Source organism: Rhinoraja longicauda, chromosome 44 (assembly GCF_053455715.1).
Source record: "Rhinoraja longicauda isolate Sanriku21f chromosome 44, sRhiLon1.1, whole genome shotgun sequence".
NCBI classification, from domain to species: Eukaryota; Metazoa; Chordata; class Chondrichthyes; order Rajiformes; family Arhynchobatidae; genus Rhinoraja; species Rhinoraja longicauda.
Genome location: NC_135996.1, coordinates 3330255 through 3345323, shown reverse-complemented (window position 1 = coordinate 3345323; position 15069 = coordinate 3330255). Strand labels below are relative to the sequence as shown.

General features: G+C 47.5%; 1 protein-coding gene across 2 annotated transcripts; it reads left to right on the top strand.

Moving 5' to 3' along the window:
• Positions 1-6832: 6832 nt before the first annotated feature.
• On the top strand, positions 6833-14288 carry LOC144612298 (uncharacterized). 2 transcript variants are annotated; one of them, XM_078431880.1, is made up of 4 exons: positions 6833-7830; positions 8151-8325; positions 12261-12408; positions 13235-14288. In XM_078431880.1, exon 4 carries the CDS (start codon positions 13449-13451, stop codon positions 14163-14165), a length of 717 nt encoding a protein of 238 aa, XP_078288006.1. In that variant the 5' UTR covers positions 6833-7830; positions 8151-8325; positions 12261-12408; positions 13235-13448; the 3' UTR covers positions 14166-14288. The 2 variants fall into 2 exon arrangements, with proteins under 2 accessions (XP_078288006.1, XP_078288005.1); XM_078431879.1 differs by having other exon boundaries at positions 12261-14288.
• The last annotated feature ends 781 nt before the right edge of the window (positions 14289-15069 follow it).

Here is a 15069-nt window from a genome sequence, read left to right as displayed (position 1 = left end):
AATGTTGCTATCGGTCAGCAAGAACACCCTTTACTTCTGCAATTCACAAAATGCTGGAGTAACTCAGCAGGTCAGGCAGCATCTCAGGAGAGAAGGAATGGGTGACGTTTCGGGTCGAGACCCTTCTTCAGACTGATGTCAGGGGGGCAATATGTAGACAATATGTGCAGGAGTAGGCCATTCGGCCCTTAGAGCCAGCACCGCCATTCAATGTGATCATGGCTGATCATTCTCAATCAGTACCCCGTTCCTGCCTTCTCCCCATACCCCCTGACTCCGCTATCCTTAAGAGCTCTATCTAGCTCTCTCTTGAATGCATTCAGAGACTTGGCCTCCACTGCCTTCTGAGGCAGAGAATTCCACAGATTCACAACTCTCTGACTGAAAATGTTTTTCCTCATCTCCGTTCTAAACGGCCGAGCCCTTATTCTTAAACTGTGTGGCCCCTGGTTCTGGACTTCCCCCAACATTGGGAACATGTTTCCTGCCTCTAACGTGTCCAACCCCTTAATAATCTTATACGTTTCGATAAGATCCCCTCTCATCCTTCTAAAATCCAGTGTATACAAGCCTAGTCGCTCCAGTCTTTCAACGTATGACAGTCCCGCCATTCCGGGAATTAACCTGGTGAACCTACGCTGCACGCCCTCAATAGCAAGAATGAAAGCTTTGAGTTAGCCCTTTCTCATTGATATATTTTCATTGTATTTAATTAATGCATAAAAAAAAATCCCAGTGCCTGTGACCCACTGAGTCTCAGCGGGACGGGCAGCATCTCTGGAGAAAAGGAGTGAGTGACGTTTCGGGTCAAGACCCTTCTTCAGACTGAGAGTTGGGGGAGAGGGAAACGAGAGGTATCGAGATGATGTTGAGAGATATACAACAAACTAGACCAAGTGGACCCGTTGGACCCAAACCTCTCCTGCATTGGTGCAGCACCCTCTCCTCCCCCCCCTTCCCTCTCCCCTTTCCCCTCCCCCTCCCTCCCTCTCCTCCCTCCCTCTCCCCCTTCCCTCCCACCCTTCCCTCTCCTCTCCCCCCCCCCTTCCATCCCCCTGACCAATTCTCCTGTACATCATCGACCTGCAATATTGGCTCAGATTTCCTCCCTCCATTAGCGCAGGCTGGCCTGCTGGACATGTCCCAATGCCCTGCATTTGTGATTTTACATGTCCCTTTTTATTGTCACTCTCTGACTGCCTTCATCTCACAGCCTTTGTACCTTTAGTGTTTTCTCTCTATAGTCACCTTAAACACTGACCAGATCTCATCTGCAACTGATCCACATGGTGACGCTGGTCTTGCCCTATCAGAGATATTCCCCATGTGCCATCCATTACTTCCCATCTTCTCTACGGCTTGAAACATTTGTTTTTGTCTCCTTTCTACACTTGATGGAGGGTTTTTGAACAAAGCTTTGCTTCTCTCTCCACTAGCGCTGCCTCACCTGCTGAATGTTTGCAGCATTTTCAGTTTAACACTGAAATGATAACCAGTGGAATTTAATAAGGGGAAACGCATGAGGTGGGATTATTTATGCCCGGCAGCACCAGTGTGGAGACAGACTTTTAACGTACAGATCAATGGATTTTCACAAGATCTCAGTTCCCAAACAAACTGCAGCATTTGCAAATCTGATTCTTTTTAAAAAAAGAACACATAAAATATGCAGCAGTTCCAAATATTCAGCGTTTATTTCAAACTTGCTGTTGCTTTTGAAACACTTTGTGATGTTCATTATAACTTCAGTAAAATGATCTTTTCTTTTGAGTTTAGTCTCTATGGTTTTGCATCATCTGCTCATTGTGACGATTGACCACGGAAAGGATGGCAGTTGTTGCACTGCTTTTGTTCTGCAGTTTTCACCACGGTGACCATTGTCGACGTGGAACTTCATCACAATGGAATTGTTCCCCAACCAATAAATAGCAGCAACCGCTGAAGATCCTTCACTCAGACACAGCTCCGTCTCCTCTGAGTGTCACTGAAGATGTTTTCCTCGTGGTTCAATTATATCATGAATGGGTTCAGAAATCCTCAGGACTGCGGACTAGGTGACCGCTGTGAAGGTGAAGGAACCGCACACGATGACAACGAGGAAGACAAACCGGGTGCAAGTAACGGCCAGCACAACACCACTCCAGCAGCAGTAATCCGCGATTTGGAGAGTGGAGGAATCGCTGCTGGTGGAGACGAGGTAAAACTGCCTCAGGAGGTGGCAGGACCATCTAAGGCAATGGCAGAGGGTCAGCCTGAGAAAGGCTCTCTGTCATTTGGTGTCCACTATCCTGTTGCAGAACTGAGGCAGATGAGAGAAGGAAAAGAACATTCTGCCGAGGCAATACTGCAGCCTGGTAAGCATGGTCACAGCGTGGAGCAACTGGAAGGGACTATATCCGACACAGACACAACAACTGTCGGGGAGAGCAGTGTCGAGAGCGCTCCGCTTCCAAGGCCGGTAGATGACAGCTCCATCACCCTTGAATACCCAAAGAGGAAACCTGCCATCTTCCACCGCCCCACTCCAAAACAGACAGTCGTGCACAAAGAAACTGTAAGACAAAGTATCCGGTTGCAATCGATTGCCATTGGTTTCAGCACCTGGAGACCCGGCTCCATCACTTCGATCTATAAGCACGAGAGAAGCTGGGGAATGGAGAAGCTGAGAATACAAACAACTTTCAGTATAGCTGCAAATATGTATTAGTTGTTTGCTTTTTTTTCGAATAGTAATAATAATACTACTAATAATAGTAATAATAATAATAATAATACTACTAATAACAGTAATAATAGTAATAATAATAATACGACTAATAATAGTAATAATAGTAATAATAATACAACTAATAATAGTAATAATAGTAACAATAATACTGCTAATAATAGTAATAATAGTAATAATACTAATAATAATAGTAATAATAATAGTAATAATAATACAACTAATAATAGTAATAATAGTAATAATAATACTACTAATAATAGTAATAATAGTAATAATAACACTACTAATAATAGTAATAATAACACTAATAATAATAGTAATAGTAATAATAATACTAATAATAATAGTAATAATAGTAATAATAATACTAATAAAAATAGTAACAATAGTAATAATAATACTAATAATAATAGTAATAATAATACTAATAATAATAGTAAGGAGGAGCCAGCGCTGCCCTTGGAGCTGCGGCTTGCCTGCAGTCCGTTTGTCTTTTGTGCTTTTTGTTGTTTTTGTCTTAATTGTAGTTTAAATACGATGTAGTGTTTGCGGTTGTGTGTTATGTGGGGGGGGGTGGGAACTGTAAAAGTGTCTCTCACGAACGGAGACCCGACCTTTGTTTTCTGTGTCATGTCTCCGTTCCCGCTGCGGCCTACCACCGGCCATGCACCTGGAGCTGGCGGCCTTCGGATGATGCGGGAGCGGCTGCGACTCGTCTCCGGAGGCTCCGGCGCGGGCCGCCTGGACTTAGGAAGCCCGCAGGCCCCTGGGTGGGGGCCGACATCGGGAGCTCCGGCAGCAGCAGCGACAGCGTCTTCGCCCGCCCCGAATCGCGGGGCTTGGGTCGGCCCGCCGCGGACCTTTCACCGTCCGGCACGGCCTGGAATAGGCCGTGGAACTTTCACCGTCCGGCGGGGGCTTCAATGTCGCGAGCCCCGACCGCCCCAACGTGGCAACTCCTACAGCCTGACCGCGGGAGAAGACGGCAGGGGAAGAGAAAAGACATTCTGGCCTCCCATCACAGTGAGGAGGGACGGGAGGAGACTCACTGTGATGGATGTTTCTTTTGTTTGGTGTTTTGTGTGTGTTATTGCATATTTTTATTGCTTATTTTTATCGGTCTTATTGTTGAACTGCGGGTAATTTTTCATTTCACTGCACATTTATATGTATGTGACAAATAAATTTGACTATTGACTATAAATTGACTATTGACTAATAATACTAATAATAATAGTGATAATACTAATAATAATAGTAATAATAATAGTAATAATAGTAATAATAATACTAATCCAAGTAACTTGCATTGTTGACAGTAATAAAAGTATTTACCGTTACATTCAGTTGTCATTCCTTGATGTGAAAGTGGTGGGGGGTGCTGCGTGTCGCCTCTCCCTCCCCATTGGTCCAGTGACCCGTCAGTCGGGTCAAAGTCCTGCCCACCGGCCGCACTCCGCCCAATCATCGGCCGCGGACCCGCCCCAGGTCCTTCCCTATTGGCCGACTATCCCGTCACTCAGATACTAATCCCGCCCACCGGCATCACTCCGCCAATTCAGCGGCCGCGCTTCCGCCAGAAATCCCGGCCCCTCGCGATCACTCCCTTCTTCATTAGTTGAGTGACCCGTCCAATCAGCGGCCGCAGACCCGCCCTAGATCCTTTCCTATTGGCGAAGCTTCCTATCACTCGCGGAGCAGTTCTGCCCTCCGGCCGCGGATCCGCCACGGATCCTCCCCTATTGGCTGAATGACCCGTCACTCGGGTCAATGTCCCGCCCAGCCGTCACGACCCGTTCAGTCAGCGACCGCGGACCCGCCCCAGCTCCATCGCTATTGGCCAAGTAAACCGTCACTCAGCCACCAATCCCGCCCACCTCGCATTACTCCGTCTAATCAGCAGCCGCGGACCCGCCCCTGGACATTTCCTTTTATTCACGAAATGCCGGAGTAACTCAGCAGGTCAGGCAGCATCTCGGGAGAGAAGGAATGGGTGACGTTTCGGGTCGAGACCCTTCTTCAGACTGATGTCGGGGGTGGGACAAAGGAAGGATATAATCGATTTATTCACAAAATGCTGGAGATCGATTTATTCACAAAATGCCGGGACATTGTCACTCGGGTCATTGTCCCGCCCACCGGTAACGGTCACCGTCCATTCAGCCGCCGCGGACCCGCCCCCAGCTCCATCCCTATTGGCCGAGTTACCCGTCACTCCCAGTACAGTCCCGCCAAGCGGGCCTTATTTCTCCCAATCAGCGGCCACGGACCAACACGGGATCCTTCCTCATTGGCCGAGTCTCCCGTCACTCGGGTCAATGTCCCGCCCACGAGCCTCTCTCCGCCCAATCAGCAGCCGCTGACCCACCGCGGCTCCAAATCTATTGGCCAATTACCCGTCACTCAGTCGCTAGTCCCGCCCACGGGCCTCACTCATTCCAATCAGCGGCCGCTGACCCGCCGCAGCCCCACCTCTATTGACTGAGTGACCGTTACTCGGGTCAATGTCCCGCCTACCTGTCACGCCCCGTCCATTCAAGCGGCAGCGGACCCGCCCCAGCTCCTTCCCTCATGGCCGACGTACCCGTCGTTCGCAGACCAGTTCCGCCCACGAGCCTCACTCATTCCAATCAGCGGCCGCGAACCCGCCCCGGATTGTCCTCCATTGGCTGAGTGACCCGTCACTCGGGTCAATGTCCCGCCCAACCGTCACGCCCCGTCCTGTCAGCGGCCGCGGACCCGCCCCAACCCCGCGACACGTCATTTCGCGGTACAGTCCCGCCTATGAGCCTCACTCCGCCCAATCAGCGGCCGCAGACCCGCCCAAGCTACATCGCTACTGGCCAAGTAACCCGTCACTCAGCTGCCAGTCCCGCCCACCTGGCATCATCACTCCGTGTCATCAGCGGCCGCGGACACGCCTCGGAACCTTTCCCAATGGCCAATTAACCCGTCACTCAGGTCAATGCCCCGCCCACCAGTTCACGCCAATCAGCGGCCGCGGACCCGCCCCAGCCCCACCTCTATTGGCTGAGTGACTCGTCACTCGGGGCAAAATCCCGCCTACCTGTCACATTCAGCGACCGCGGACCTGCCCCCAGCTCCTTCTGAATGGTGTCAAGTTAGGAAACGAGATCTGGGCACCAGTCACTGAAAGGAAGCATGCAGGTACAGCAGGCAGTGAAGAAAGCCAATGGCATGTTGGCCTTCATAACAAGAGGAGTTGAGTATAGGAGCAAAGAGGTCCTTCTGCAGTTGTACAGGGCCCTAGTGAGACCGCACCTGGAGTACTGTGTGCAGTTTTGGTCTCCAAATTTGAGGAAGGATATTCTTGCTATTGAGGGCGTGCAGCGTAGGTTTACTAGGTTAATTCCCGGAGTGGCGGGACTGTCGTATGTTGAAAGACTGGAGCGACTGGGCTTGTGTACGCTGAAATTTAGAAGGATGAGAGGGGATCTTATCGAAACGTATAAGATTATTAAGGGAATCAACACCTTAGAGGCAGGAAACATGTTCCCAATGTTGGGGGAGTCCAGAACCAGCGGCCATAGTTTAAGAATAAGGGGTCGACCATTTAGAACGTAGATGAGGAAAAATGTTTTCAGTCAGGGAGTTGTGAACCTGTGGAATTCTCTGCCTCAGAAGGCAGTGGAGGCCAGTTCTCTGAATGCATTCAAGAGAGAGCTAGATAGAGCTCTTAAGGATAGCGGAGTCAGGGGGTATGGGGAGAAGGCAGGAACGGGGTACTGATTGAGAATGATCAGCCATGATCACATTGAATAGCGGTGCTGGCTCAAATGGCCGAATGGCCTACTCCTGCACCTATTGTCTATTGTCTATTGACAAAGGGATGAAGGTGAGTAAGGTGGGCCTAAAATTACCGCGTTGTCGTGCACCGTTTTGGCTGTAGTTCAGGAACAAAGAAACAAACAAACAAACGAACGAGAGTTTTAGTAGATAGTTGGATGAAGTGACTTGAGGACTGTCTTGTGAATGTCTACGGTCCCCATTGGCCGAGTGCCCCGTCACTCATCTACAAATCCCGCCCACCTGGCTTCACTCCGCCTAATCAGCGGACGCGGACCCGCCTCAGATCCTTCTCTATTGGCGGAACCTCCTATCACTCGGGGAACCAGTCCCGCCCACCCCGCAGTGGGTGCAGGGACTTGCCAACGGCGAGAGGGCGCTGCACGTGTCGCTGACAGACAGCCAGGTGTGGGTCTGTTGTCCCAGCACATCTGCCTGACCCCGCTGTGACCTTTAGGCGGGCCACTGATGTCCACTGATGTCAATCGGCGTCCATTTTGAAAGCCGACAGCCGTCGCTACATAGAAACATAGAAACATAGGTGCAGGAGGAGGCCATTCGGCCCTTCGAGCCTGTACGCACCGCCATTCGATATGATCATGGCTGATCATCCAACTCAGTATCCCGTACCTGCCTTCTCTCCATACCCCCTGATCCCTTTAGCCACAAGGGCCACATCTAACTCCCTCTTAAATATAGCCAACGAACTGGCCTCAACTACCTTCTGTGGCAGAGAATTCCACAGATTCACCACTCTGTGTGAAAAAAAACGTTCACATCTCGGTCCTAAAAGACTTCCCCCTTATCCTTAAACTGTGACCCCCTTGTTCTGGACTTCCCCAACATCGGGAACAATCTTCCTGCATCTAGTCTGTCCAACCCCCTAAGAATTAAGTAAGTTTCTATAAGATCCCCCCTCAATCTTCTAAATTCCAGCGAGTACAAGCCGAGTCTATCCAGTCTTTCTTCATATGAAAGTCCTGCCATCCCAGGAATCAATCTGGTGAACCTTCTCTGTACTCCCTCTATGGCAAGAAGGTCTTTCCTCAGATTAGGAGACCAAAACTGTATGCAATACTACAGGTGTGGTCTCACCAATGCCCTGTACAACTGCAGCAGAACCTCCCTGCCCCTATTCTCAAATCCCCTCGCTATGAATGCCAACATACCATTCGCTTTCTTCACTGCCTGCTGCACCTGCATGCCTACTTTCAATGACTGGTGTACCACGACACCCAGGTCTCGTTGCATCTCCCCTTTTCCTAATCGGCCACCATTCAGATAATAAAGCCCGGGTAAGTTTTTGCCGCGTGTTTTTTTGAGTATATGAATCTTATCTGATTTTAATTGATGCTTATTTAGACGTGCATATTAATTGTCTTTAAGAATATAACCATAATTTTTCTGGCAGTCTAGCGGAAAAAATGATATTTGATGCGAAAACAAAAGTATTTGCGCGGGACTGCATTTTGGCGGCATCCTGGGAGCAACCAGGGGGGCTGAGGTGGGTGGGGGGAGAGGGCGGAGGTGAGGGGGTTAGGTGGGGGTAGAGGGTTTATATCGCATTGCGTTGCTTCGCTGGGTGACGTGGGCTTGCCGTGCTCCGTTCCTGCAGGCGGCACGGCGGTCGCGGAGCCCTTCTCGCGGCGGAAGTGTTGCTCGCAGCACGGCGGTCCCGCGGCCGAGGTGATCGACCTGACACTGGACAGCTCGTCGGACGAGGAGGAGCCCCCCGTGAAGAGGCACTGCCACGTGGTGACGTCCACGCACCTGGCCTCCGTCAACAAGCAGTGAGTTTGTCTGCCGTCGCCGCGGTCCTGCCCTGCCCCACCCTCGCCGCGGTCCCGCCTCGCGCCCGCCGCCCCCGCACCGCGACGGACACGAGCAGGATCACGCCGTTCCGACGGCGATCAGCCTGCGTTTGGAAACATAGAAACATAGAAAATAGGTGCAAGAGTAGGCCATTCGGCCCTTCGAGCCTCCCTGCCCCAGCAACCAAGTCAAGTCAAGTCAAGTTTATTGGTCACATACATATGTATATAATTATGATATGATATGACTTGGATGAAGGGATTAAAAGTATTATTAGCAAATTTGCAGATGATACAAAGCTGGGTGGCAGTGTGAACTGTGAGGAAGATGCTATGAGGTTGCAGGGTGACTTGGACAGGTTGTGTGAGTGGGTGGATGCATGGCCGATGCAGTTTAATGTGGATAAGTGTGAGGTTATCCACATTGGTGGTAACAATAGGAAGGCAGAGTATTATCTGAATGATGTCAAGTTAGGAAAAGGGGACGTACAATGAGATCTGGGTGTCCTAGTGCATCAGTCACTGAAAGGAAGCATGCAGGTACAGCAGGCAGTGAAGAAAGCCAATGGAATGTTGGCCTTCATAACAAGAGGAGTTGAGTATAGGAGCAAAGAGGTCCTTCTGCAGTTGTACAGGGCCCTAGTGAGACCGCACCTGGAGTACTGTGTGCAGTTTTGGTCTCCAAATTTGAGGAAGGATATTCTTGCTATTGAGGGCGTGCAGCGTAGGTTTACTAGGTTAATTCTCGGAATGGCGGGACTGTCGTACGTTGAAAGACTGGAGCAACTGGGCTTGTATACACTGGAATTTAGAAGGATGAGAGGGGATCTTATCGAAACATATAAGATTATTAAGGGGTTGGACACGTTAGAGGCAGGAAACATGTTCCCAATGTTGGGGGAGTCCAGAACCAGGGCCCACAGTTTAAGAATAAGGGATCGGCCATTTAGAACGGAGATGCGGAAAAACCTTTCCAGTCAGAGAGTTGTGAATCTGTGGAATTCTCTGCCTCAGAAGGCAGTGGAGGCCAATTCTCTGAATGCATTCAAGAGAGAGCTAGATAGAGCTCTTAAGGATAGCAGAGTCAGGGGGTATGGGGAGAAGGCAGGAACGGGGTACTGATTAAGAATGATCAGCCATGATCACATTGAATGGCGGTGCTGGCTCAAAGGGCCGAATGGCCTCCTCCTGCACCTATTGTCTATTGATACTGGGACATGGAAAAGTGACATAGATACCCCTAAATTATTTGTTGCGAAAACCAATGCAAACACATTTATTTACAAGTTTGACAACTGTCTGACTCTATCAAAAAGAAAGAAGATAGTTCCACAACCGCAAGTAGTCTTTTCAAGTAATGTAAAATTTACCACACAAGTGTTAACGTATGTAAGATGGTAAGATGGCAATAATCACGTACGTAACGAGGACACCAAAATGTGGCATGCAATGGTGTGTGTAAAATTCAATTCATAATATGGAAGAATGAATTTATGTAATATAAAATTGAGTTGTCTACTGATAAACCTTCTTAATATTACAGTGCAGGAGTGGCAAGAACTTACTATTGCTTGTCTTTGGATTGTATTCCTGGTCATATTGAACTACCTGCTACATCACATAGAGGTATAGATTGGCCACGAGGGTAAAACAGGGCATCGGCACGCTTATTTACCGCTGTTGCATTGTTTGCCCAATGTATAACCTGGCGCAAACATTGCCGCGGCAGTAACTAAGCGTGCCGAAGCCCTGCCGATGATAGCCAGATTTAGATTTTTTTAGATTTAGATTTTTAGAATTAGAGATACAGCGCGGAAACAGGCCCTTCGGCCCACCGAGTCCGCGCCGTCCAGTGATTCCCGCACATTAACACTATCCTACACACACTAGGGACAATTTTTACATTTACCCAGTCAATTAACCTACATACCTGTACGTCTTTGGAGTGTGGGAGGAAACCGAAGATCTCGGAGAAAACCCACGCAGGTCACGGGGAGAGCGTACAAACTCCGTACAGACGGCGCCCGTAGTCAGGATCGAACCTGAGTCTCCGGCGCTGCATTCGCTGTAAGGCAGCAACTCTACCGCCGCGCCACCGTGACGCCAAGATCTACTGACAAATACATTTAAACAAGAATTTCATGTGACTTTGGTCATATACCCGATACCTCACGTACAAATATTACTTAATTGTTACACTACTTATTTTACGAATTAAAGTGGATGAGTGCAAACACCCGACAAGCGATCTAGAATCACGTTAGGTATGTACAACACCAAAATCAATATGTGGGGCTACATGTCGAACGAAACATCAAAATTCATCCTAGCGTATCCCCCAAAATACATGTAAAATACAAACAAAATCTTACCTTTCAATACGCCGACAGGATTGTGACCGATGGGCTGCGTAAATGCTTCAAGATTCTGGGCACTCACATTTCGGAGGAGATGCGGGAAGATTGTTCCCAATGTTGGGGAAGTCCAGAACAAGGGGTCACTGTTTAAGGATAAGGGGGAAGTCTTTTAGGACCGAGATGAGAAAGTATTTTTTCACACAGAGAGTGGTGAATCTGTGGAATTCTCTGCCACAGAAGGTAGTTGAGGCCAGTTCATTGGCTATATTTAAGAGGGAGTTAGATGTGGCCCTTGTGGCTAAAGGGATGAGGGGGTATGGAGAGAAGGCAGGTACGGGATACTGAGTTGGATGATCAGCCATGATCATATTGAATGGCGGTGCAGGCTCGAAGGGCCGAATGGCCTACTCCTGCACCTATTTTCTATGTTTCTATGTTTCTCTGATTGCCAACGGCATCTTACGTACGTAACTCTCAGGACATGGTGAGTTACGTACTTGAGCATAGTGTAAGAAAATAACTGCGTTTGCTGGTACAAATCGAAGGTATTTATTCACAAAATGCTGGAGTAACTCAGCAGGTCAGGGCAGCATCTCAGGAGAGAAGGAATGGGTGATGTTTTGGGTTGAGACCCTTCTTCAGACGTACATGAGCATGATATTTTTTGCTCTCCCACATGAATATGTGCAACTACTTTCTCCAAGCAAAGTCGGGTTTGGAAAGGCATATCAAACGTCCTAAAAAATATTTGGTCTAGACAAATGTAGGCCATTACGATAGGTATATATTTTCACATAAATTATGATGTGTAAAAAATGTCACATTTTCGTGTCCAATTATGGGTAAACATCAAATACAAATTTGAATTTTACAACAGTTGAAGAAAGCCTGGAACCATAAGTTTATATTATGTATTACATGCCTATATGAAGTACCACACACAAGTAAAACTTTCCCCTCATGTAAACAGAATACACTTTTGCATACAAATAAAAATAACTTTTTCAAACGGCACGGTGGCGCAGCGGTAGAGTTGCCGCCTTACAGAGAATGCAGCGCCGGAGACTCAGGTTCGATTCCGACTACGGGCGCCGTCTGTACGGAGTTTGTACGTTCTCCCCGTAATCTGCGTGGGTTTTCTCCGAGATCTTCGGTTTCCTCCCACACTCCAAAGACGTACAGGTTTGTAGGTTAATTGACTGGGTAAATGTAAAAATTGTCCCTAGTGTGTGTAGGATAGTGTTAGTGTGCGGGGATCGCTGGGCGGCGAGGATACGGTGGGCCGAAGGGCCAGTTTCCGCGCTGTATCTCAAAATCTAAAACAATGAAAAAATCTCTCCAGTATCATATTTTTATACACATACAAGATGTGCAGTGAAATGAAAGTGGCAATGCCTGTGGATTGTGCTAAAACTACAAAACAGAATAGAATTTATTTATTTTTTAACACAAAAATAAATTAATACAGTAAATTAAATGAGTCCCTGGTGATATGAGAGTTAACAGTCCTGATGGCCTGTGGGAAGAAACTCCGTCTCATCCTCTCTGTTTTCACAGCGTGACAGCGGAGGCGTTTCCCTGACCGTAGCAGCTGGAACAGTTGCAGGCGGACTCCCGTAGGCAGACAGAGCTCCAGTACTAGCGGCTCGTCACTACACTGAACGACTGAAAGATGACAGACTACATTAGTGAACACTGCAGCAAGGTTGGCATTACTCTGACCACTTTACAATCAGACGAGCCTCTTCTACTTCAGGAACCTTCACAGTCTATTTCTAAAGGAATTGTTATTGAAATCTTAGATAAAGGTGACTCTCGGGCAACTGTTTTTAAATGGATGCAAAAGATTTTCAGCAATAATGGCAAATGGACAGATCCGTTACCTGGTAGTAAATGCCCTGCGTTTGTGATTTTACATGTCCCTTTTTATTGTCACTCTCTGACTGCCTTCATCTCACAGCCTTTGTACCTTTAGTGTTTTCTCTCTATAGTCACGTTAAACACTGACCAGATCTCATCTGCAACTGATCCACATGGTGACGCTGGTCTTGCCCTATCAGAGATATTCCCCCATGTGCCATCCATTACTTCGATCTTCTCTACGGCTTGAAACATTTGTTTTTGTCTCTTTTCTACACTTGATGGAGGGTTTTTGAACAAAGCTTTGCTTCTCTCTCCACTAGTGCTGCCTCACCTGCTGAATGTTTGCAGCATTTTCAGTTTAACACTGAAATGATAACCAGTGGAATTTAATAAGGGGAAACGCGTGAGGTGGGATTATTTATGTCCAGCAGCACCATTGTAGACACAGACTTTTAACGTACAGATCAATGGATTATCGCAAGATCTCAGTTCCCAAACAAACTGCAGCTGTTGCAAATCTGATTCTTTTAAAAAAAGAACACATCAAATAAGCAGCAGTTCCAAATATTCAACGTTTATTTCAAACTTGCTGTTCCTTTGGTTGCTTTTGAAACACTTTGTGATGTTCATTATAACTTCAGTAACCCGATCTTTTCTTTTGAGTTCAGTCTCTATGGTTTCGCATCATCTGCTCATTGTGACCATTGACCACCGAAAGGATAGCAGTTGTTGCACTGCTTTTGATCTGCGGTTTTCACCACGGTGACCATTGTCGACGTGGAACTTCATCACAATGGAATTGTTCCCCAACCAATAAATAGCAGCAACCGCTGAAGATCCTTCACTCAGACACAGCTCCGTCTCCTCTGAGTGTCACTGAAGATGTTTTCCTCGTGGTTCAATTACATAATGAACGGATTCAGAAATCCTCAGGACTGCGGACCAGGTGACCGCTGTGAAGGTGAAGGAACCGCACACGATGACAACGAGGAAGACAAACCGGGTGCAAGTAACGGCCAGCACAACACCACTCCAGCAGCAGTAATCCGCGATTTGGAGAGTGGAGGAATCGCTGCTGGTGGAGACGAGGTAAAACTGCCTCAGGAGGTGGCAGGACCATCTAAGGCAATGGCAGAGGGTCAGCCTGACAAAGGCTCTCTGTCATTTGGTGTCCACTATCCTGTTGCAGAACTGAGGTGGATGAGAGAAGGGAAAGAACATTCTGCCGAGGCAATACTGCAGCCTGGTAAGCAAGGCGACAGCGAGGAGCAACTGGCAGGGACTATGCCCGACACAGACACAACAACTGTCGGGGAGAGCAGCGTCGAGAGCGCTCCGCTTCCAAGGCCGGTAGATGACAGCTCCATCACCCTTGAATATCCAAAGAGGAAACCTGCCATCTTCCACCGCCCCACTCCAAAACGGACAGTCGTGCTTAAAGAGACTGTAAGACAAAGTATCCGGTTGCAATCCATTGCCATTGGTTTTAGCACCTGGAGACCCGGCTCCATCACTTCGATCTATAAGCACGAGAGAAGCTGGGGAATGGAGAAGCTGAGAATACAAAAAACTTTCAGTTTAGCTGCAAATATGTATTAGTTGGGTTTTTTTTTGGATTAGTAATAATAATACTAATAACAATAGTAATAATAGTAATAATAATACTACTAATAATAATAATAGTAACAATAATACTAATAATAATAATACTAATAATAGTAATAACAGTAATAATACTACTAATAATAATACTAATAATAGTAACAATAATACTAATAATAATAGTAATAATAGCAATAATAATACTACTAATAATAGTAATAATAATAATACTAATAATAATAATACTAATAATAGTAATAACAGTAATAATACTAATAATAATAATACTAATAATAGTAACAATAATACTACTAATAATAATAATACTAATAATAATACTACTAATAATAGTAATAATAATACTAATACTAGTAACTTGTAACAATGTTGACAGTAATAAAAATATTTACCGTTACATTCAGTTGTCATTCCTTGATGGGTGAGGTGGTGTTGCTTGTCGTCTCTCCCTCCCCATTGGTCCAGTGTCCCGTCACTCGGGTCAAAGTCCAGCCCACCGGCCGAACTCCGCCCAATCAGCGGCCGTGGCCCCGTCAGAAAGCCCGCCCCTCGCGGTCACTCCCTTCCCCATTGGCTGAGTGACCCGTCCATTCAGCGGCCGCGGACCCGCCATAGATCCTTCACTATTGGCCAAGTGACTCGTCACTCGAGTCAATATCACTCGTCGTCCAATCAACGGCTGCGGACCCGCCCCAGATCCTTTCCTATTGGCGAATCTTCCTATCACTCGCGGAGCAGTCCCGCCCACCGGCATCGGACCCGCCCCGGTTCCTCCCCTATTGGCTGAATGACCCGTCACTCGGGACAATGTCCCGCCCACCGGGCACGCCCCGTCAGCGGCCGCAGACCCGCCCCAGCTACATCGCTATTGGCCAATTATCCC